Here is a 22,623-nt window from a genome sequence, read left to right on the forward strand (position 1 = left end):
GTGTTAGGAGAAAACAGGTAAATTTTGATTCGAATTTAAACCCACTGATGACTGTTCTTACTCTAATATAAAAACTTTTATCAGTATTTCCATAATGAGAGTTCAGGACATAGAGAAAATTTAATATTTTTGCAACAAACGCAAGCAATATGTGGATCGACAAGATTGACCATCAAATTCATCTATCAAACTTATTTTATCATGTGATAATTTTGTGATGTTCTAAATAATAAAGTAATTGCTTATTTTTTAGGTCTCGTTAACTCGGATTAAGAGCAATGCATAAATCTGAAAGTTGAAACTATAGAGCCAAATTATTCAATGGAAGTCTAAGGATATATTAATAGTGTTTATATGTGATAAGTTGATATGGCGTCCACTACGATTCCTCGAGGATAAGAAATTAGGGAGTTAAACTTATCACTATCCTTAATTTAATTGTATATAATCATGTTAGAGTGTTACATGTGTTAAAACCGATTAAAACAGTTTAGAGAATTTCTTGTCATGTTAGATTTTGGCCTTGAAACCGACTTTAGTTGTAATTGTAAAGCACTGTAGATTTTGTAACGGCAGAACAGTAGTGGATAGTCAATCTCTTTTAGCGGCATAAAACAGCAGCAGAAAGAGTAATACAGAGTGAGAGATGGTGAGGCTTCTACTCCGCAACTCCTCACTATCACCACTCTCCCCTCCACCACCGCCGCCGCCGTCGACGACGAAGCTAGCACTCGTAATTCCTCCGCTCAGTAACTCCATCCCGATAAGCAATTCAGATTATTCGCAGAGGATTCCGTTAATTTCGCAGGCATTTAGCTCTACTCTGATCTCCCTAGCACTCTCCCTAGGGCTTTTCTGCGCGTCTCCTTCGCATTCAACCGCTCTAGAACCAGTTCCTCCGCAGCAAGAGCTAATTTGCCGCGAATACGATGATTACGTGGATGATAAATCGACGGGGGAAGCGGTGACGAATGAGGAAATCGTGGAAGAGGCGTGGCAAATTGTTAACGATAGTTTCCTCGAGACTGGCCGGCACCGATGGTCTCCTGATTCGTGGCTTGTATGTGTTACTGTTGAGTCTATGCAGAGCGTATCATGCTACTTTCGCACGAGGGTTGTTGCGATTGATTGAGTTTAATTTTGTTGTGATGTAGAAGAAGAAGGAGGAGGATGTTTTAGGCAGCTCGATTCAATCACGATCAAGAGCGCACGATATCATTAGACGGATGTTGGCTAGCTTGGGAGACCCCTACACGCGTTTTCTTCCTCCCACTGATGTGATAATTTTCTCATCTTTGATTCCCTTTCTAATGGAAAATATGCTTCATGTTCTTCTTTTATGAGTGTCTGCGTCTGTACATGTTGAATTTATTTGCATACGACTGTTTTCTTGTTTCTGAAATTGTTTCTCTGCATCTCTTGGATGGCGGTCTTTGCATGCTTCATGAATTGTTTTCTTGCATGACATTTCTATATTTTCTTTGTAGTTTTTCGACCGAATTTGCAAGTAAAGTTAGCCTTCAAAAGTTGGCACAAGATATTTGAAGCAGCACTTTGAACCTCTATTTACTTTGATTTCTCAGTGACCGTACTAACAGTGACCATTTTTATGTGTCAAGTATGTTGTCTGAGGTCTGCTGGCCCAAGGATAGTGATCATCTAACATTCACTATATTATGCCATTGGAATAATTAGAAAACATTAGATCATTCATGCTTGAATGAGCATTTCATGACTCAGTCGGACAGGGACTACAGAATATATATTCCATTCAGATTTGAATACTTGCCAAGTTATCTTTTTCTTCATTATAATTTATACTCATTTAACTAAATTATCCACCTATTTTCTATCTTGTTATCAAATATTTGGTGGTCCCTTTTTTGTCAAAGGCTTCGTTTCTTATATCCGAACATTGTTGTGTACTTATTGCTCAAAAAGAAAAATCTTTGTTGTGAATTTGTTTTTTATACTTACTTCAATATGCTGTAACTTAAACAATTTTCAGTTTTCTTATTCCATGGCTTGTGTTGGTTCCATCATGAACAAAAGTTCGCCAAGATGGCAAGGTATGATATGTCTGGAATTGGGATAAACCTGAGGGAAATTCCAGATGAAAATGGAAAGGTGAGATTGAGGGTGTTAGGACTTCTTCTGGATGGCCCTGCCCACACTGCTGGGATTAAACAGGTAAGGGAGCTCAGTCTATGGCACACTAGCTTTTCCGTTTGGAAATTTTGATCTGCATTTAAACCATGAACTCAGATATACAGGGTTGTTTCTTAGATAAATTTGATCTTTATCACGTGGAGATTTTTTACATGCTCGTTATGTCATCACTTCTATCAAAGGCATACGATATGCTCCCATAGGATTTTCTGTATTCTATTTTCATTTTCTGAATTTAAATTTTTTGCCACTTGAGGGTAAAATGTTATATCGATCCTCTCATTATGCCAATTTTCAAGCTACCTCCTAACGTGATGCAGATCAGTTGAATATGATGATATTATGAAGTCACCTTGAGCAATCCAAAACATGACTTATCTGTTATTGTTAAAAGTATGGATCACCACAAAATCAACTTCTTCGCCCTCCTAATTTTTTCCTCACTGATACTTATGACTTATCCAGTAATAAGATGAAGTTTATCTTACATTATTGTATGGATTATAGTTGTTAGACGATTACTTTGTGGACATACAACGATCATTATTATCTTTCTCTGGTTTCAAGCTCCATGTATGTTTTTATATATATTTGTTCCCTATCCCCACTTCTATTAGGGTGATGAACTCCTGGCTATTAATGGAGTGGATGTGATAGGAAAATCAGCATTCGAAGCATCATCAATGTTACAAGGACCCAGTGAAACATTTGTTGATGTCACGGTTAGTCAAGTGCACACAACATCGATCCATCAGTCTTACTTGTGTTCCTCCTGCTAATGCTTGATCAACAATTATTTTTAGGTCAAGCATGGGCACTGTGGGCCTGTACAATCAGTAAAGGTGCAGAGGCAATCTGTTGCCAAGTCTCCAGTTTTTTACAGGCCGGAACAGGTTAAGAATGGGCAAAGTACTGTTGGTTACGTTCGCCTAAAAGAGTTCAATGCTTTGGCCAGGAAAGATTTGGTTACAGGTAGTTTTTCGTACAGATGCCATTGTCACATTCAAAACTTATGCTTTTGTAAGAAATTAGTGGTGTTGTACTGTTATTTCATCCTTTACAAACCTTAGAATTATTGGTTTGTTATCAGTAGTAATTTCTTTGGTTTAGTTTACCATGCATCTGTTTTTTTTCTGTAGCAATGAGAAGACTTCAAGACATGGGTGCTTCTTACTTTGTCCTGGATCTTAGAGATAATCTTGGTGGACTAGTGCAGGTATATATATCTGTCTGTTAAAGATGCATCATTATTAATCCATATTCTTCATTCTAGATATCACCCCGTGAAGCTTGTTTCTGAATATAAGGACAAACTTGAGATATATTAATGCTAATATGTAGAGGGAGATAAAAGAAGCATGCGTTGAATTATTAATTTTGTTGGGATTCAATACGCACAAGACTTTCACACACTCAGGTGAATCACACACACACTCACAGTTGTATGATAACTCACAATGCAGAAGAACACACACTCACACTTAGAGTATCGAAGATGGTAATCTTGGAGAGAAAACTTGAAAACTCTTTATTGATTTTCACTACTAACTACGTACATGGTTTTGAGCTATTTAAAGCTCTACAATCAAGTAGCAACTGCTACTAACTAACTACAAGAAGAATCAAGAAAGCAAGAAGAATAACTGCTACATCTCGGCTAACTAACTGCTGCAACAACGGCTAGTTTCTCTAGGCCGAACTTCCTTCTCGGTTCAAGACCGAACTGTTGCTTCTTCTTTTTCGGCTCAAGACGAACTCTATTCTTGACTCAAGACCGAACTTTCTTTTCGGCTCACAACCGAGCACTCTCTTCGGCTCACAACCGAGCTCCCTTCTCGGTTCACAAACCGAACTCCTTTCTCGGTACACAAACCGAACTCCTTTGCTTCTCGGCTCAAGACCAACTGTCTTCTCGGCTCAAAGCCGAACTCAAAGCCGAGCTCAAAGCCGAGCTTCCTTCTTCTTCTCTTCTTCTTCCAACTGAAATGAGCACTCCATTATTACAATTCTCCACCTGAGGGCTCATCTCAGTTCTCGCACAAACATTGATCAACTTCTTGCAATGATCAAACTTGTCTCTACTTAGAGATTTAGTTAGCATATCTGCCGGATTGTGCAAGGTGTTAATCTTAACCACCTTCACCCTTCCCCTTTCAATCTCATCTCTAATAAAGTGCAACTTTATGTCTATATGCTTGCTCCTTTCATGGAAACCCGGATGTTTAGCCAAGCATATAGCTGAGCTGCTGTCACAATGAATCACCATTGTTTCTTGGTCAAAACCAAAATCAGAAATTACTCCCTGGATCCAAAAGCTCTCCTGTACAGCTGCAGTGAGAGCTATATACTCTGATTCTGTAGTTGAGAGAGCAACTACACTCTGCAGACCTGATTTCCAACTGATCACAGTTCCAAACATGGTGAACAAATAACCTGTTTGAGACTTTCTGGTGTCCAGATTTGCAGCATAGTCTGCATCACAATACCCCTGCACAACCTCCTCAGATCCACCTTCCCAGCCATTGAACACAATCCCCCAGTCCTTAGTTGACTTCATGTACCTCAATATCCATTTAAGAGCATTCCAATGCTCCTTCCCCGGGTCTGCCATGTATCTGCTAGTCACTGAGATAGCATGAGCAAGATCTGGTCTTGTACAAATCATAGTGTACATGATACTCCCAACAACACTAGCATAAGGGATAGCCTCCATCTCATCAGCCTCTTGCTTAGTTTTAGGCGCTTGTTCCTTTGATAATCTGAAACTCTGGGACAAGGGTGTTGAGGCAGGTTTAGCATTCTCCATTCTGAATCTCTGCATAACTTTGTCAATATAATCAGTTTGCAGCATCCACAGCTTCTTGCAGCCTCTATCTCTCTGAATATGTATGCCTAGGATCTTCCTTGACTCTCCTAGATCCTTCATTTCAAAGCTCGACTTCAGATCTTGTTTAACTTTCTGAATTTCTGTCATAGAAGGGCCTGCAAGTAGCATATCATCCACATAGAGTAATAGGTAGGCAATGGGAGTCCTGCCTGCCTTCTTGATGTAAATACAATCATCATATTCTGATTTGGAGAAGCCAATCTTCTTCATCTGTGCATCAAACTTCTTATTCCACTGTCTAGGACTTTGCTTAAGTCCATAAAGACTTTTCTGTAGCAGGCACACCTTGCCTTCTTCTCCAGTCTTCACATAGCCCTCTGGCTGTTCCATAAAGATAGTCTCCTCTAGATCCCCATTGAGGAAGGCTGTCTTCACATCAAGCTGTTGTAGCTCCCAGTCTAGCTGGTTCACAACTGCCAACAAGATCCTAATCGAAGTGTGCTTAACAACTGGAGCAAATACTTCATTGAAATCAATTCCTTCTTGCTGTGTGAAGCCCCTAGCCACCAGCCTTGCCTTGAATCTGATTCTATCTTTATCAGTGGTCTCAATCTTTTTCTTAAACAACCACTTACAACTGATCAGCCTCCTTTCTTTTCCATCTGTAGTCAGTCTGGATTTATCCACCAAAATCCATGTTTTGTTCTTGAGTAAAGATTCCATTTCCTCATTCATGGCTTCAATCCACCTTTCTCTGTCTTTACTCTTCATGGCTTCTTTATATGTGAGAGGATCTGCAATATCAATGCCCTCAGCAGCACAAAGTGCATAGTAGACCACATCAGAAAACCTTTCAGGTGGTCTTGTATTTCTTCTGCCTCTATCTCTTGCTATCTGGTACTCTCTGGCAGAATCTGCTGTAGGCTCATCAATTTTTCTACCTCGAGCTAGAGCACCATCATCCTCTGGTTCAGACTCACTTTCTGAGTCAGAGGCTCCACCTGCTCCTTGGCAAAGTCCCACTGGCTCCACCTTGAGGAAATCACTCTCAACTTCATTGGAGTCCAGCTTCCTTTTTAAGTATGGCATCTGATCCTCCAAGAACACAACATCCCTACTCACCACCACCTTCTGCCTACCAGGCTCAATGCACCAGAGCCTATACCCCTTAACACCCCTCTGATACCCCAGCAATATGCATTTTAGAGCCCTAGCCTCAAGCTTACTTTGCCTAGCATGAGCATAGGCTGCACACCCAAACACCTTGTATTTTGAGTAGTCACTATGGGCTCCATACCACATGTAATCAGGAGTCTCAGACTTAAGGGCAGTAGATGGACACTTATTTATGAGATAGGCTGCTGTATACACAGCCTCTCCCCAAAATCTGTTGCTCAGACCAGAACTGAGTAACAAGCACCTTACTCTCTCTAGGATAGTCCTATTCATCCTCTCCACAACACCATTTTGCTGGGGGTTACCAGGAACAGTGCGGTGCCTCTTCATACCCTTCTCTTTGCAAAACAGATCAAACTCAGTAGACAGGAATTCCAAGCCATTGTCAGTTCTTAGGCATTTGACACTCCTTCCCTTCTCTAGCTCCACCTCTTTACACCATATCTTGAATTTTGTGAATGTCTCTGATTTTTCTTTCAGTATATACACCCACAGTTTCCTAGTGTAGTCATCAATAATAGCAAGGTAGTATTTCCCACCACCAATTGAGCTTACAGGTGAAGGGCCCCAGAGATCACTATGTATGTAGTCTAATGGGGCTGTAGAAGAGTGAATACCTGTAGGATAGGGTGCCTTCTTTGCTTTTCCAAGTATACACTGCTCACAGGGGTCCATCTTGTTGAAATCTCCAGAGATCAGGCCCTTCTTGATGAGTTCTTTCAAGCTTCCTTCTGCTGGATGGCCCAATCTCTTGTGCCATAGCATTATGGAATCATCTGACACTGCATTGCTTTCTCCATCAACGGCCTTAGCCTTCAGATAATAGAGAATGTGCTCTCTGTCAGCCTCCATCATCACTGCATTCCCAGATTTCACAAGCATCTTTCCCTGACTCATCAATATGGTGAACCCTTTCTCCTCCAGCATTCCCAATGAGATGAGATTTCTTTTCACTTCCGGAATATACCTCACCCCAGTTAGGATCTTTATAGAGCCATCTTGCAAACTTAGCTTCACTTTCCCTATCCCTTTGATCTGACACACATGGTTATTTCCAAGAACTACAGTCCCTGATGCTTCCTGAAGATCATGAAACCAAGATTTGTTGGGGCACATATGGAAGCTGCACCCTGAGTCCATTATCCACCTGTGACTGATCCCATTATCACTTACATTCATGAGTTGAGCAGGGGGATCAGTACTCTCTACACAATCAGAAGTGTTGTGGCCCTCAGAGGCTAGTTTTCTCTTCCAGGCATGGCAGTCCTTCTTCAAGTGCCCTGGTTTCTTGCACCAAAAACATGCTCTGGTTTCCTTCTGAGCATCAGAACTTGAGGGTTTAGAGCCCTCAAACTTTTTCTTGAAGTTCTGCTTTTTGAACTTCTTCACATTCAAGGCCTCTGCTGCTTGAACATTGGAGCTTGCAGAGCTTCTGCTGGTAGTCTTCTGGAGTTCCTTAGCCATCAAGGCCGAGTAGACTTCTGCATAGGTGATAGGCTTATCTCTGCCATAGATAATTGCATCACTCAACTGGTCATACGAGCTAGGCAAGGCATTCAATGTAAGAATGGCCTTGTCTTCATCTGAAATTTTAACATCCACAGAGCCCAGATCATCAATGATCTTATTGAACTCCTCCAACTGCTCTATGATAGATTTTTCACCAGAAAAACTATAGGCATAGAGCCTCTTCTTGAGATACAGCCGGTTAGCCAAAGATTTTGCCAGGTAAACTTCATCTAACCTGTTCAAGATCTCCACCGCAGTCTTGGCTTCTTGAACTTCCCTCAAGACCTTATCTCCAAGGCACAGAATCACTGCAGAATGTGCCTTGAGCTGCATCTCCTCCATCCTTGCCTGAGCTTTATCATCAAGCATTGGAGCCTTTCCTTTCTCTTCTGTATTTGCAAGAACTGCGGCCAAGCCTTGTTGAATCAAGACCGCCTTCATCTTCATCTTCCACAGGCTATAATCATTCTTGCCTGTGAACTTTTCTGCATCAAGCCTTGCTGCCATCTCTGAAACCGTTTGATCCTCTGCAAATCAGCTTCAATATCCCCTTCCCACAGACGGCGCCACTTGTTGGGATTCAATACGCACAAGACTTTCACACACTCAGGTGAATCACACACACACTCACAGTTGTATGATAACTCACAATGCAGAAGAACACACACTCACACTTAGAGTATCGAAGATGGTAATCTTGGAGAGAAAACTTGAAAACTCTTTATTGATTTTCACTACTAACTACGTACATGGTTTTGAGCTATTTAAAGCTCTACAATCAAGTAGCAACTGCTACTAACTAACTACAAGAAGAATCAAGAAAGCAAGAAGAATAACTGCTACATCTCGGCTAACTAACTGCTGCAACAACGGCTAGTTTCTCTAGGCCGAACTTCCTTCTCGGTTCAAGACCGAACTGTTGCTTCTTCTTTTTCGGCTCAAGACGAACTCTATTCTTGACTCAAGACCGAACTTTCTTTTCGGCTCACAACCGAGCACTCTCTTCGGCTCACAACCGAGCTCCCTTCTCGGTTCACAAACCGAACTCCTTTCTCGGTACACAAACCGAACTCCTTTGCTTCTCGGCTCAAGACCAACTGTCTTCTCGGCTCAAAGCCGAACTCAAAGCCGAGCTCAAAGCCGAGCTTCCTTCTTCTTCTCTTCTTCTTCCAACTGAAATGAGCACTCCATTATTACAAATTTTGAGTGCGGGGCCATGCTCTATAGGAAAAGTGCTATACTTTTTGGGGCTCTAAATATAGTAATTGTGCTATGCTATCGGGGGGGAGAGGGAGTATGTTCTAGTTTACTCAACTCTCTAACCAATGCTTAAATGGTGCAGGCTGGCATTGAAATTGCAAAACTTTTCCTTGACAAAGGACAAACAGTAAGTCATTCTAGCCAGTTTTGTATCTCGTTAGTCAGTAGTTGTTTTTCCTCTTCATTTTCTTATGGTGAATCACAGGTCCAATGAATTTTTCTTAAGCATTCAGTTGGAACTTGTCTTCACTAAATCAGACAATCTGGGTGGGGAGTATAAGTATTACTGTATGATTAGTGTGTATTATGGCTTTTTCAATGTCAGGTGTTCTGTTTGAGCATTCTTTATCCTGTCTCTTCTCTAACTACAATAAGAGAATCTGGATGGGGAGTATTATTGTATGAATTGCCTGCAGATCCTTTTTTGTTGCAGCTTTTACATGTTAGGTGTTCTGTTTGAGTACTCTATATCGGTTTTCTCTTCCTTTCTCTCTACCTCTCGTTTTCTTTTTCTGGCCGTTGTACATTTTGGGTGGGTTTGGTGCGCCTAGAGAGAGATCAGATACACTGGAAAGACCTAGGTCAATGTCATATTATCATGTAGCATATCTGTTGTGGGAGTACCTTGCTCCTAGATTCATAGAAAGTAAGATAGTTTATGACGGGGGAAAATACAGCACTATTCTCGGTTTCTATATTCTCATTATATGTTTGTTTGACTATTTAGATGATCACATTGTCGTCTTCTTGTGCAGGTGACTTACACAGTTGGTAGGGATCCACTATCCGTGAAGAATATTGTCGCTGAAAGTTCGCCTTTATTTAGTGCACCTGTTATTGTAAGAACAACTTCAGATGATTCATGCATATCCGACTTAAAATATACTATAAATTTTGTCCATCCATCCTGTGACATTCAATTTTTTCTCGTAGATAGTAGCACGTAGGTTTTGATTGGATTTCTTCTTGTAGATGGTATAGGAACTATGTGAGGATCTTAGCATTGCCATAACATGTTTAATTTCTATCATTCTCTGATCGCATTATCCTTAATTATGTGAATTTCAAGGTTAATTGTTTGTATATCTCTGTATTCAGCCATATCATGTAGGTATTCTTCATTATTATGGAAAATCATTTGTGGGATATTACTTGAGGGTTTAGGGTTTAAAAATTTTGGTGGTGTCAAATTATTCTACTCCACTCACTTTTGTGGTTGACTGATGGTTGTCAATGTTGAAAGACAGGGAAACTCTAGATGTAGAAGTGTCACTAAGTTCATGTATAAGTTCTGATAAGCTGGAAAGTTCCACTATACAGCCTGTTTTCATATCTTCTTTCCGAATGCTATGAATTTAGGCTGCATTTAACTACTCACTAATTTGGTATGCTGTTGTCAAGGTTATTTTCTTTGAAACTGACCCCAAACCCAGTTCTTCATGCGGACTTTATACCTACCCTAACAACATAAATTTCAAGGCTAAGTCTCATGCATTGTGGACACAGCTTCATGATGATTGCATAAATAAAGATAATAGTCAATTTTCTCACTGGGGCTTCTTGGACATTTGACACAGTTCTAAATTGTAAATGATATTAATATGTTCATGCTGGGTGCAGTATACCAACATTTATGGTTTTTTTCTATTTGACTTTATGAAATGTTACATTTTTTTTCTCATGTATACTCTTTCTGCAGGTCTTGGTGAACAAAAATACTGCCAGTGCAAGTGAAATTGTGAGGATTCAGATTATGTCTGTGATTTATAAAGAACTGTTGTATTAATATCTTATGATGACGTGATTGGTCTTACAGGTTGCCACTGCGCTTCATGATAACTGTAAAGCTGTGCTTGTGGGTGAAAGGACATATGGAAAGGTCAGATTCCAAATATTTTGTTTCTTGTATAGATTATTTTGGAATATGTGTACTTTTAGGTTATGCAAAAATTTTGGTTCTAATGTTTGCTTGCTGAGTTAGATAGTATCTATCAACTTCCAGTACATAATTAAAGAATCTATGAGGAATAAAGGAATAAACTTTTGAGTTGGTTGCAATCTTTTAAGAGATACTACTAATGAAGCATTTCGTGTTATGATGCATGAGTGATAAGCGTGTCCCTTGACTCCCTTTTCTTCACAAAGTATTTATTAAGCATGCTTAGGATATTCCGTCTATATAAAGAGGCTTGACATCTGGTCATACATCTAGAATGGTAGTCATTTACCATTGGGAATCACATGAATCTCCAAACCTGGCAATACTCACCATTTACATGTGATTCATGCTGTTTTATGGTGCTTCCAACAAGAAAACATGAGAAGCACGTGCTGAGCTGAGCTTTTTAGTCAAATTAATAGGCTATCTTAGCTGCCACATTAGTGAAGATGCTGGTTGTTTGGAAGGAACCTTAACATCATAGGCCAGGGCTGACGAATATGTTGTTTATGTTGATTGAGAAGCAACAAGAGAGGAGGGTCAATTTTCCCATGCCTTCACCGCAGTATACAAATTTGTAAAGCTTCATTTTTCCTTATTTGTCTGGTATAGGTTATTTCTTGTATTTTGAGATAGAATCTTCGTTAGCCTTGGTTATCGTCACACCCTCATAATGGCCTTTTTAAAAATCTAGAATTTCATTGCAAGTCCAAGATATCTTTTAGGGTGTTGGCTATCAAATAATTAACTCTCTCTGACCAATATGCATATTGTTTTCCAAGTCCCCTAATCCCTCACTGTGGGAGATCAGGGAGTTTTCTTGCTATATGTACTAATATGCCCCTGACTTTTTGCAGGGCTTGATCCAATCTGTTTTTGAGCTCAACGATGGGTCTGGCGTGGTGGTAACCATTGGGAAGTACGTCACACCAAATCATATGGACATTAATGGCAATGGAGTTGATCCTGATTTTCGCAACTTCCCTGGTTAGACAGACGGACTTTGGATTGTTTTTATTTTTTATTTGTGGAAATAAATGGCGAATGGCTTGAATCTGAATCGATGTCCTGGTGCAGCTTGGAATGAAGTCACCAGATACCTGTCTTCTTGCCACAAACCACAAGAAGGATGAAATGGATGTTATATTCTTTATCCAGCTCTCTCATATCCACCACTTCAGCTCATGGAGAGATTGTAATTCTTTTGGTGATTGGTCTTCGGGTAAAGAGGGACAATTCATCGTCATCCTATATCTGGATGCTGTCCAACCCTCGTGGCTGATGCACATTCCCGCTCTTGATTTCTTGAGCTGCGGTGGCGAATATCAAGATTACTGGCTGCTCATTTTTGCCTGGTTTTTTGGTTTTGTTAAATACCTATACCACAGTGACAGGATACTGTATATAACTAATTTCTCAACCAGTTGAAGAACCTTATGGTTGAGTGAGGGATTTTGTTCTTGAATATGTACAGTATCTGTTACTAAATACCCCATCATCAGTGAACTACTACTTTATTTGCATTATTCTCTTAATCACTAATTTTCATGTACTTGTGATTATAGTCTTGTACTGTTATAAAATTCCACATTGCAAAAGTAATTGTGGTTAAGCTGTTAACTAATTGTTTAGATTAACATCAAATGACAATTAGCATAAAGACACGTGTCAGGTTCAAGACAAAATAGCATCTCTCACACTGACAGTTGAGGCCTTTTCAGACAACATGAGATGTGATTCTCAGAATAATATCTATGTTGTTTCCCCACCTTTATCTTTATTTAGTATACTATGTAAGTTTTAACAGTTGAGAGAGAGGATTTTAGTGATCCCAACACTTTTAACCTTTTTCCCTCTCCATGCAACTTTTTTTTTGCTGCTGAGGAGCACTTCCTCTTGCTTGAAGCTTCCAACAAACCAATGCCTCCTCCCTTAAGTTTTCTTTATTCCCCAACACAAAGCTCTCCTTTTCTCTCTTCTATGCAAGAAACCTCTGATTCTTCATGCCTTTTTTATATAAGCTTGAGGCAGAGGTTCACAACAACCCTCTTGCTCAACAAAACAGATCCATCCCTGCAAAAGAGAAGAAGAAACCTACACCATGGCAAGATTCATGAAGACAAGAACACTTGCCAATGCCCTGTTCCTTCTCCTCTTTGTTTTTGTCATCTCAGGTGATTTTCATTTCTTTAGTTTTCATCACTTGTAGTAACAATGCATAAATCAAGAAATCATGCTATATACTGCAAAAAAAGAGGGTGGCATGAATCATCAAGAAATCAAGAAACCGAAACAACTAAATCTAAATGCAGCCTTTCTGTTTTTTTTTTTTGCTTCAGATGCAAGCATTACAGAAAACCAAGAAGGAAGAAACCTAGACTACCAAGAAGACGAATCCTTCTTTTCACCTCTCACGGTAGCCACAGAGAGAGACAACAGCCAAGGGGATATTCCTATCGTGAATCCCACAACACCCGGCACGACTCCAATTGTAAACCCGAACGGCCCATCACCGCCATTCACCGGCGGAGGAATCGGTCCGATTCCGACCACTCCGACGGGACCGACCCCGACTTTTCCGGCAGGACCAACTCCAACTGTTCCAACAGGGCCGACCCCAACTTTTCCAGCAGGACCCACCCCGACTGCTCCAACCGGACCGATGCCAACCACTCCGACTGGACCAACGCCGACAATGTCAGGAGGAGGCTCGTGGTGCATTGCCAGTCCCTCTGCTTCCCAGACTGCTCTACAGGTGGCGCTGGACTATGCCTGTGGCTATGGTGGAACAGATTGTTCAGCACTTCAACAGGGCGGGAGTTGCTATGAGCCGAACACAGTTCACGACCACGCCTCCTACGCCTTCAACAACTACTACCAGAAAAACCCAGCTCCTACCAGCTGTGTTTTTGGAGGAGCAGCACAGCTCACAAATACTGACCCAAGTAAGATACACAGAAACTGCATGTTTATAAGATTCAAATGTTAATAACACATTACCTTATTCATTTGTTGGTCATGCTGGTGATCCAGGTCATGGAAGCTGCAAATTTGCATCTTCGTCCAGCACTCCGACAACACCACAAACACCACCAACCATGATGACCCCTATAATTCCTATGACACCAACAGTTCCAATGACGCCAACAGTTCCAATGACACCACCCAGGTAGAGTTTTTATCTATGTCCATGAACTGATTTCTCACTAAAGGCAAATTACTGAGATATATATACATGTATATTCCAATGCAGCACTACTACGACAGGAGGAAATGGTGGTTTTGACTCAACAGGCAACGATTATGGGTCTGAACCGACGGGAACCCCCAGTCCAGCAGGAACCATATCTGCCAATCTAGTACTGTTCATCACCATGAACTGTCTCATGTTATCAGTCACAGTAGCCAACCATTTCTAGACAAGCTGAGATCAAATTGGTTACCATCTCCCATATGAGATGGCAATCGCTTGGAAGCTTCAAAGATATGCAAAATTTTGGGGCGGAGGGGGGTTACATTACAAATCTCAAGGTCTTAGCCACATGGTTATTAGTTCTATGCTCTCAGATAGTGTAGGAAGAAAAGAGGGAGTAGAAACCATGCTGCTCTGAGTCCTAGATAGATAACTATATTCTACAGTTAATAACATTTCTATACAAGAATACATGCTCTAGGCTAGTTTTAGTGAAACCATGTGTAATATATTCAGATCCTATGGATGACCAGTGAGGATTAATAATATATTCATCAATATCTCTGTTTACTATTCTCTGGCAATACGAATTTTAAAAAATCATCATGTTTTATCCTGAGAAACCTAGTTGTAATAACCAGTTAGCAGACAGCCCATGCAACAGAAAACGAAAAAGCAAACAAGCAAAAAAAGGGAAAGCTGGCAACAGAATTATTACAGTTGTGTAACAAGTAAAATAGCTAAATACCATTGATTTCAGAACAGCACAACAAAGAAAGTAACTGTACAGATGCACCTTTAAAATATTCAGTTTTACTAACAGCAGAATATGATCTAATCTGTTGGTAACAACTAACAAATTATCATTTTACATGCCAACGGGGCTATTTCTTAAAACTAGATTAAGAGCAAACACGGCACAAGGACAATACAGATGGTAGCCATGGTAGCAAGGATTGAATCTTGATTGAAAGATTTTGCCAAGCTGCCAGCTCTAGAAAAATGCAGGAACGCCAGATAAGCTGCTATTATCAATGAAAGAATAAGACCTTCTTGGGTTCCTCTGCAGTGATCAGTGCATATAGACAAATCATTTTTTCAGTAACTAAATGGCATGTACACAGTATGCAATGGTTTTACAAACCTTAGTCTCATAATTTGGTAGGGAGCAACAATCACCAACAGAAGTGTTATAAATGGCAGCTCCAACTCCCCTGCAAACAATGAAAGAATAGATAAAATGTAACTTGAATCGCTGGTGCCCTTGTAGATTCAAAGAATGCAGCATTACAAAGACACCAATCATAACTCATAAGCAGGGATAAGAAACTTTTGGAAGTTGGACTTTTTTCCACAAACAGGATTCATGATCTAAGAAGACATTATTAGTGCAGCCAAGACACCAAGTTTGCAGACAAAAAGGAGGAGTATCCTTTCTGCGGAAGGCCCTAAGATTTTCACTGGATTATGCACATAGATAACCACAGAGAAAGGGAACCTACTGGGGATATGGAAGAACAGGCGAACGAGAAGGGCCAAGAAAGCAGTCCACATGCCATACTCACCCCTGAAAAAATGGTTTGTGTTACACCACTTGAGATATAAGATCAATAAGCAAATTAAAGGGAGAAGGCGTGACTCAATCACAAGGTGATGCAAGACGGACTAGTTCAACATACTTCATCCATGAGACGATGCTTCCGGGTGCTTGGAGCACAAAGAAAGGCACAAGAAAGGATTTGTGGATAGCTGTCCCCTTAACTATCATCAGTATTCTGAAAAAAGAAATCCAGTAGTTTAGAATCTTCAACGCCGAACATTCAAAAAGTGCTTTTCTATGGTTCGGAATATGAAGCGAATGTCAAATTCAATCCAAATTGGCAGGAAAAACAACATGAAACATGATTCCGTTAAAAATCCTTTCTCTGAGATTAAGTGGCGACTCACAGAACGATATACACATTTCAATTTTCATTAAACAGCAAAATCAAGGCAATAAACAACAACTACAACAACTTACGCAGTAGAAACAGCAGAGATCCACTGGAGATTCGCGGGAGAAAGCGGCGAAGAGTAACAAACCGCACCAAATCGACGACCTCTCTTCGCCATCACCGACGCTCTGCAGTTCAGATACAGTCTCAGTAAGAAATAAGTAGTCGAGAAATCAACGAAGAAAAATCTAAAAATCGAATCCGAACTACCGGAGTGGATTGTAGCAGAGACGAGTGAGCGGTTGTTGGTGTTTAAGTTGCTGCTGCAGCTTCGGGGAAACACGGCAAAGAGCTCTGATTTGATGAGATTTGGGGGAAATGATGCGGGAGGCATTGTTGTTGGAGATAGAGGAGGCAGAGAGAGAAAGCAGAAGCATTTTCAATCGAATAGGAGATGGACAGATACGAATGCAGGTGTTTTTGGAGCGAAAGAAATCACAAAAAATAGGATTGGTGGGAAATCTTTATTCTATAGTTCGGCTGCCACGTGTCCTCCTTCTACGGTTATTCATGTCGGCAGTTACAACCTAATTTTGATCGCCTTACTTTTCATAATTTTATTTATAGATTGGAAAGAATAAAACAAGGTTATGATTATCTCAATGTTTCGACGTTTATTTGGAAAATGTCTCATTTCGCAACTTAATATTGTTTTGGAAATAAAATGTGTAGCTAGAAATTTTCGGTGATCAAAATATTGTCATGATAATCAAAACGACGCACTTATTTACTTGGCAATGTGGGTCATAAGATACAGTTTGGATTTTGTTTCACCGTTTGAAGAATTCACTTAATTTTATAATATCATTTGGTTGATTTTGCATACTTGATGACAAGTTAGTATATTTGATGCTACATTTTGGGTAATTATTTGATTTTGTTTATCCGACAACAAGTTGAGTGTATTTAATGCAACATTTTAATGATCCAAGACATTAGTAGTATATTATAGTGAAACATTGACATTTTTTTGTTTATGGGAGTACAAAGGCAAACAAATCGACCTCGATCTAACTTCGATCAATAAATATGATATCATACGCTAGTTACGGAAACAAACAAAATCAAAACTAAATTGCAGACTAGGTAGAAGAAAATCAGGTAAAGATTGGCATTTATTGTTATACAATTGACATGTATGGTAAAGATTCTAACAAAACAAAAACAGAACAAACACCAATAATCATCTAAACTCATTCCAATAGTCAGTCTGCCAACAGAATATAGTATCTGCAAACGGACCTGCAGCAAGGCATTCCAAACAATAAAAGAGCACCCCGACAGAGATATTAATTCTAAGCATTCACCTATGTAAATTCAATCATACAAATGCATCGTGTATTTTATTCTCACCGTCTATTCACAATAATATGAGTCGTCTGTCAATGGTAGATGGATAGAGGTGGTGTACAGTCAAATATAGCATCAAATATGGAGATCATTTAGGGACATTAATAATCTGGTATGATTTCTTCACCATCTATTCTCCACTTACCAATAAAACACCAAGGATGTAAGTGAGGGGAGTAAAGCAGTGCGGTAGTATATATATACTTGGCAAGAAAGAGGGGTAAAGGGAGGAGAGAGAAAAGTCATTCATACGATGAAACAGACCGTGCCACTAAATACTTATTCAGTAAAACCTATAAAAAACTGATACAGCTCAACTGTGCATTTAAAACCGGCAGTATACTTGTCAAGAAAGATGGGGGGAGGAGAAAAGATCATACGATGAAACAGAGCATGCCACTATATACTTATTCAGTAACACCTATAAAAATTGATCCAGCTCTAACTATGCATTTAAAACCGGTAATATATACTTGGCAAGAAAGAGGAGGAAAGGCGGAAAGAGAAAAGTCATTCATACGATGAAACAAAGCATGCCACTGTATACTTAGTCCGTAACACCTATGGAAAACTGATTCAGCTCTAATTATGCATTAAAAACCAGCAGTATATACTTGGCAATAAAGAGGGGGGAAGGAGGAAAGAGAAAAGTCATTCATACGATGAAACAAGGCATGCCACTGTATACTTATTCAGTAACACCTAAAAAAACTGATACAGCTCACACGTTTGTAAAATAATAGCACAAATCTTTAGTTTACCATCCCAAGGGACTTTCAGAGCACTACCAAAAGGGAGGTCCCTACAAGCAAAAGCTCACACGTTTGATTAGACTGTTCAAAATGGCACACATATCACACCAAAAAGGAACTGCACTTCGTAATAGTAGTATTTAGGATTATAAACTTATAATGGTAATTTTAGTTCATTCATTAATAGGAACATAAGACACAAACCCATTCTTCATCATCAAGTGTACTTGACATACTTGGGGCAAGTAATATCAGCTTATGGAACTGTCGATCAAGAAAAAGTTCAATCAGAACAACGAGTTTATTTCAGAAACAATTCATATACACCCATGTACGCACCTTAAGATGTACAAAGCAACTAAAAAAACTCGCTTAAACTGACCTCTGCCACGAATTAGCTAATCAAGTATAAGGATAACGAAAGAAATCATGATAACCTCACTCAACATGGAGAATTATATAAAATGCGATGGGTATATAGCAAGGCTCATGGAAGGAATCAGGAGCATCAGAAAACAAAGAAACTTTCACTGAGGAAAGAAAAAAGAGGAATGAGGGGGCTATGGAATGATAAATGCGCTAATAAGGACATACAAGGAGCTATTATTCCTTGTTAACGAATTTCCTAGCAATGATGGGTCGTACGTCATCTGCATCAACCAACGACTCCAAAAATGGTAGCATTGAAATCAACGCGCAATCTGATGGGTCGTCAAACCAACTCTTAATAGGAATACCATTATTCACTTGCAACCTGAAGACCTAAAATATATCAAAAGAAAAATGCTACCACATTACAATCAGCATTTTTAAATCAACACTACTATATTAATACCACTAAAGATGCAGCTACAACTAGTAGGTGCAGAGATCAAGCATCATCTGTTACAAGAAAATAGAACCAGCACATAGTTGAGTAAAATAACTAAGCATTACCTGAGGGGAATTATCAATAATTGCAACTTTAGCAAGATCGACACCCAATACCGTCAAGTCTTTTGTGTAACTTCCCTCTGAAAAGATGCATGATTCCCGATAAGCTCGTTTTGATATAAGCGTGCCTTCAGGATCAAGGATATCTAACAGTTGGCTTGCATAAATGCTTTGACTAGCAGTGAACACTATGATTTCAAACATATCAGCCACTCTTCTAAGAAATGTGTGGAGATGGGGCCTCTCTCTAACATACACGGTATGTTCTTTCATGTTGAAGAACACAGAAAATGTGAAGTCCGCATCATCACAGTGCTCCAATGTAGAGTGGACTAGTGTTTCTGTGGAAAACAATTTAAGATGCTCATTACTTAACTGAATCATTTGATGCTTTAAGAAATTAGTCAATCTAATGACTCAAGTCACTCAATAGAATATTCTTATGCAGTTATACCTACCAGATGATTCTATAATTAAAGCATCCTAACCAACAAACTGGATAATAATGTACTTACCATCCAAGTCAAGTACTAAAGTAATCTGTTTACTTTGCTTCTCATTTGACACTCTGGTTGGAAACAAGGTAAATGCCACATCCGGCTGGTCCGGAAGACTTCTTATATACATTTGTGGGTCAAAGCAATCATAATCTTGGTCACTGTAAGTATTTAGTTGAGCATCCTGGCTGCAAGGTTTCAATTGATGGATTGCCATGTACAAGCTGGAGTTATCAGAATCGATGTTTTGTTGGGGCGGTTTGCCATCAAAGTCGTGCCCAGTATCTAAATTTTCCCCAAGGAAAGGCAATGCCATGTATTCCTCTGTCAGATCACAAAGTAAACTAGACTCATCAAACTTATAATCAGGTAAGAAATCTGTATCTGCTCTGTTATCAAATTGGGAATCGTTTCCACTGGGTGCTCCTGAAAAAATCATGTCAGAGAGGTAGATATCTGATATATTGCATGCTTGGTGTTCACATGAACTTCTGCTGCAATCATCACTGTCTTCACTATCCAACTGTGGTACATATAGATCATCACTTCCTGTAGAAGAAATCCAGCAGTCAATGTTAATGCAAACAGGAACTTCTCGACTGCGAAGCTCAAACACATCAAACTGAAGTTCACTTTTTTCTTTTTTCTTTCTTTTTTATTTGGGGGGGGGAACATCTTAAAATGTAAAGTGAATGTGTCCCTCAAAAGATAAGAAGTAGAGTGCAGTAGCATACCTCCATTATTGTATAAATCAATTGACTCCAGGATAGGAGAAAAAATGGTTTCCATGTTTGAGGTGCATTTGGATGATGTAGGTTCCTAAAAATTGTCCAAGTAAGTATCAGTAAGTGCAAGATAAATATACATTAGCATCTAGAGAATATAATCTGAGAATTTTAGTCAAAAAGTAATTAAAAAAAACTTTATAGACCATCAGACAAGTAGGACAGCAAAATCTGCTGATACCAGCTTAAAATTGAATAGTGTTATAACCATAAAGACATGCTTACAGAAAGGATATATGTGATCAGCTAGTAGAACAAATGATGGTTCTTACTGTATTTCCAGTAGCTGAATCTGTGAAAGCTGACAACTGTTTCTGGAGAACTTCGTCTCCAATAGACAACTTATCGTGGTTGAAATCATCCTTTCTAGCTTCTTGGTTGGCCTCATTCCCTCCAAGATCTTGGATGGCCTCATCCCTTCCAAGATCATGTGCATGTATTGCATCATGAACTGAAAAGGAATAAATATACATTAGCACAAACGAGAAAATAGCAACTTGCAGAAAGATATACAGCACCAGATTCAATAAAAAGAAAAAAAGGGGAATATCTTAATACGTTGACACAGACCAAATCTTGTGCATACAGTTTTCAAACCAAAAGAAAAGAGAGGGAAGCTTTCTCCATTAAATTAATCAACGTCACTTTAGCATTTAGCCCAGATCAAATATTGCTTATTTGATAAGGATATGATCCTTTAAGGAGGGATTCATCCTCGTCAAAACATAACAGTGCAAATGAATAAGCACCAGCTGGAGGTCTAAGTGTATATCGTTTTCTCAAAGTGGTAAACATTCCTAATATGTAAATCTAGAAAGGCCACTTACCATCCTGGTTGCTTTGAGTGCATATAAGAGCTTCTGCATCTTGAGGAATTCTGGCACGAGAAAGAGGGCTCTTGGAGATCACACTGGACTTTCGACACACATGAAGACTTGCCTTTTCCTTCAAACAGCCTCTGGTTGTTTTCATTTTTAATGATGGCATTTGAACTGTAGGTTGGATGCTTATCAGAATATTGTGCCAAGAGCATCTGTTGAGGAAAGCCATATAAAATAATTAGATCAAAATCAAACACAAAACAATAAGCCTGTCACCATAGAAACAAATACATAAAACACGCAATTCACATACTCTATTACTAGCCAATCAACAGAGGAGGAACACATAATTCAACAAAGGAAATTCTAAACAACTACCAACCGAAGGAAACTAGCGATCAAAGGCTTGGTCTTCCCATGAAAGTATATACAAAGGGAAAGAAAGAATTATCTAAAAATACCTAATTGAGGAGCCTAAGAATCACTAAATTCACAACTCAACTTCTACAACATTAAAGAAAAAATTAAGAGACGATGGAGCAATATTTATAACAGAATCATAAACCTGACCTATTAAAACCTTTCCAAAAACCTCGCCCCTAAAAAGAAATTAAAAAGAAAATTATTGAAGGCGAAATCGAGAGTCAACTTTACTCGAGCAATCCGTTTACATCAACAAACTCTAAGTTGACCAACAGAACATCAAGAAAGGGATAGGGCTAAATCTTCAATAACTGATCATATAACACAATCTAAAACCCTAGAAGCGGAAACATAACGACTAACCAGAATCCACAATTTCAAACACGGTTTAATTGTTTACACACACCGTAATTCACCACAATTAACCAATCAAACTTCGATATAAACCTCCGATCACCGATGACAACAGTAAATACGGTAATCGGTTACGATGTATGGACGCGAGACACAGCTCAGCGTATGCATACCTGTGGAAATCCAACCCCTCCCCTCCCTCTCGCAGTCTCTCTAAAGGGACGCGCTTTCTCTCTCTAGAAACTTCGCTCATCTGTGCGTATATTTATACTCTGTTGGCTGTAAAGTCTGCCCGTTTCCGGATTCTCTACATCCGCGCTTCTCGGCCCATTTTGTACAGCAGCTTAAAAAGGTGTACTCTAGAACTTAAAATTCCAAACTTAGCCCTTTTCCATCTAAATGTACAACATTGTGAAGCACAAGTTGGAGAGTTCGGTTCCAGGAGATTCAAACCCGTGCTTGAATGAGTTTGTCTACGAATGAACGGCTGGGATGAAGAGCTGGGAGTGCGGCTAGACCAGTAATAAAGCGCCACGTAATACGGGGGATCCACCATGGAAAATTTTAGACACGTGCTGCTTCGCGGAAAGAGAGGAAGAGAGAGAGAGACGTGAGAAAAATGGCTGCGTTAACGACTTACA

General features: G+C 39.5%; 4 protein-coding genes across 6 annotated transcripts; 2 read left to right on the top strand and 2 right to left on the bottom strand.

The window, feature by feature from the left end:
• The first annotated feature begins 597 nt into the window (after positions 1–597).
• On the top strand, positions 598–12,500 carry LOC121757076 (carboxyl-terminal-processing peptidase 1, chloroplastic-like). Of its 3 annotated transcripts, none has more exons than XM_042152563.1 (12): positions 598–1,060; positions 1,158–1,277; positions 2,053–2,190; positions 2,787–2,891; positions 2,973–3,141; positions 3,309–3,385; positions 9,024–9,068; positions 9,697–9,780; positions 10,641–10,679; positions 10,758–10,820; positions 11,738–11,867; positions 11,958–12,500. In XM_042152563.1, the coding sequence occupies exons 1-12, from the start codon at positions 647–649 to the stop codon at positions 12,011–12,013; spliced, it is 1,440 nt and encodes a 479-aa protein (XP_042008497.1). In that variant the 5' UTR covers positions 598–646; the 3' UTR covers positions 12,014–12,500. The 3 variants fall into 3 exon arrangements, with proteins under 3 accessions (XP_042008497.1, XP_042008496.1, XP_042008498.1); XM_042152562.1 differs by having other exon boundaries at positions 604–1,060; positions 1,155–1,277; XM_042152564.1 differs by lacking the exon at positions 598–1,060 and having other exon boundaries at positions 1,155–1,277; positions 2,009–2,190.
• Positions 12,501–12,759: 259 nt separating this feature from the next.
• Positions 12,760–14,631, top strand: LOC121758078 (PLASMODESMATA CALLOSE-BINDING PROTEIN 1-like). Its single transcript, XM_042153515.1, has 4 exons — positions 12,760–13,054; positions 13,220–13,825; positions 13,914–14,049; positions 14,134–14,631. The coding sequence occupies exons 1-4, from the start codon at positions 12,982–12,984 to the stop codon at positions 14,297–14,299; spliced, it is 981 nt and encodes a 326-aa protein (XP_042009449.1). The 5' UTR covers positions 12,760–12,981; the 3' UTR covers positions 14,300–14,631.
• A 167-nt stretch (positions 14,632–14,798) lies between these two features.
• Positions 14,799–16,516, bottom strand: LOC121758670 (cold-regulated 413 inner membrane protein 2, chloroplastic-like). Its single transcript, XM_042154049.1, has 6 exons — positions 16,278–16,516; positions 16,094–16,195; positions 15,753–15,848; positions 15,576–15,640; positions 15,218–15,287; positions 14,799–15,136 (listed from the first exon to the last, which is right to left on the bottom strand). The coding sequence occupies exons 1-6, from the start codon at positions 16,442–16,444 to the stop codon at positions 14,971–14,973; spliced, it is 666 nt and encodes a 221-aa protein (XP_042009983.1). The 5' UTR covers positions 16,445–16,516; the 3' UTR covers positions 14,799–14,970.
• Positions 16,517–17,133: 617 nt separating this feature from the next.
• On the bottom strand, positions 17,134–22,291 carry LOC121758669 (phosphatase Herzog-like). The gene is made up of 7 exons (XM_042154048.1): positions 22,156–22,291; positions 21,212–21,417; positions 20,657–20,835; positions 20,334–20,418; positions 19,618–20,148; positions 19,106–19,443; positions 17,134–18,931 (listed from the first exon to the last, which is right to left on the bottom strand). Exons 1-7 carry the CDS (start codon positions 22,233–22,235, stop codon positions 18,773–18,775), a joined length of 1,578 nt encoding a protein of 525 aa, XP_042009982.1. The 5' UTR covers positions 22,236–22,291; the 3' UTR covers positions 17,134–18,772.
• Positions 22,292–22,623: the final 332 nt, after the last annotated feature.

Source organism: Salvia splendens, chromosome 12 (assembly GCF_004379255.2).
Source record: "Salvia splendens isolate huo1 chromosome 12, SspV2, whole genome shotgun sequence".
In the NCBI taxonomy this organism is placed as follows: domain Eukaryota; kingdom Viridiplantae; phylum Streptophyta; class Magnoliopsida; order Lamiales; family Lamiaceae; genus Salvia; species Salvia splendens.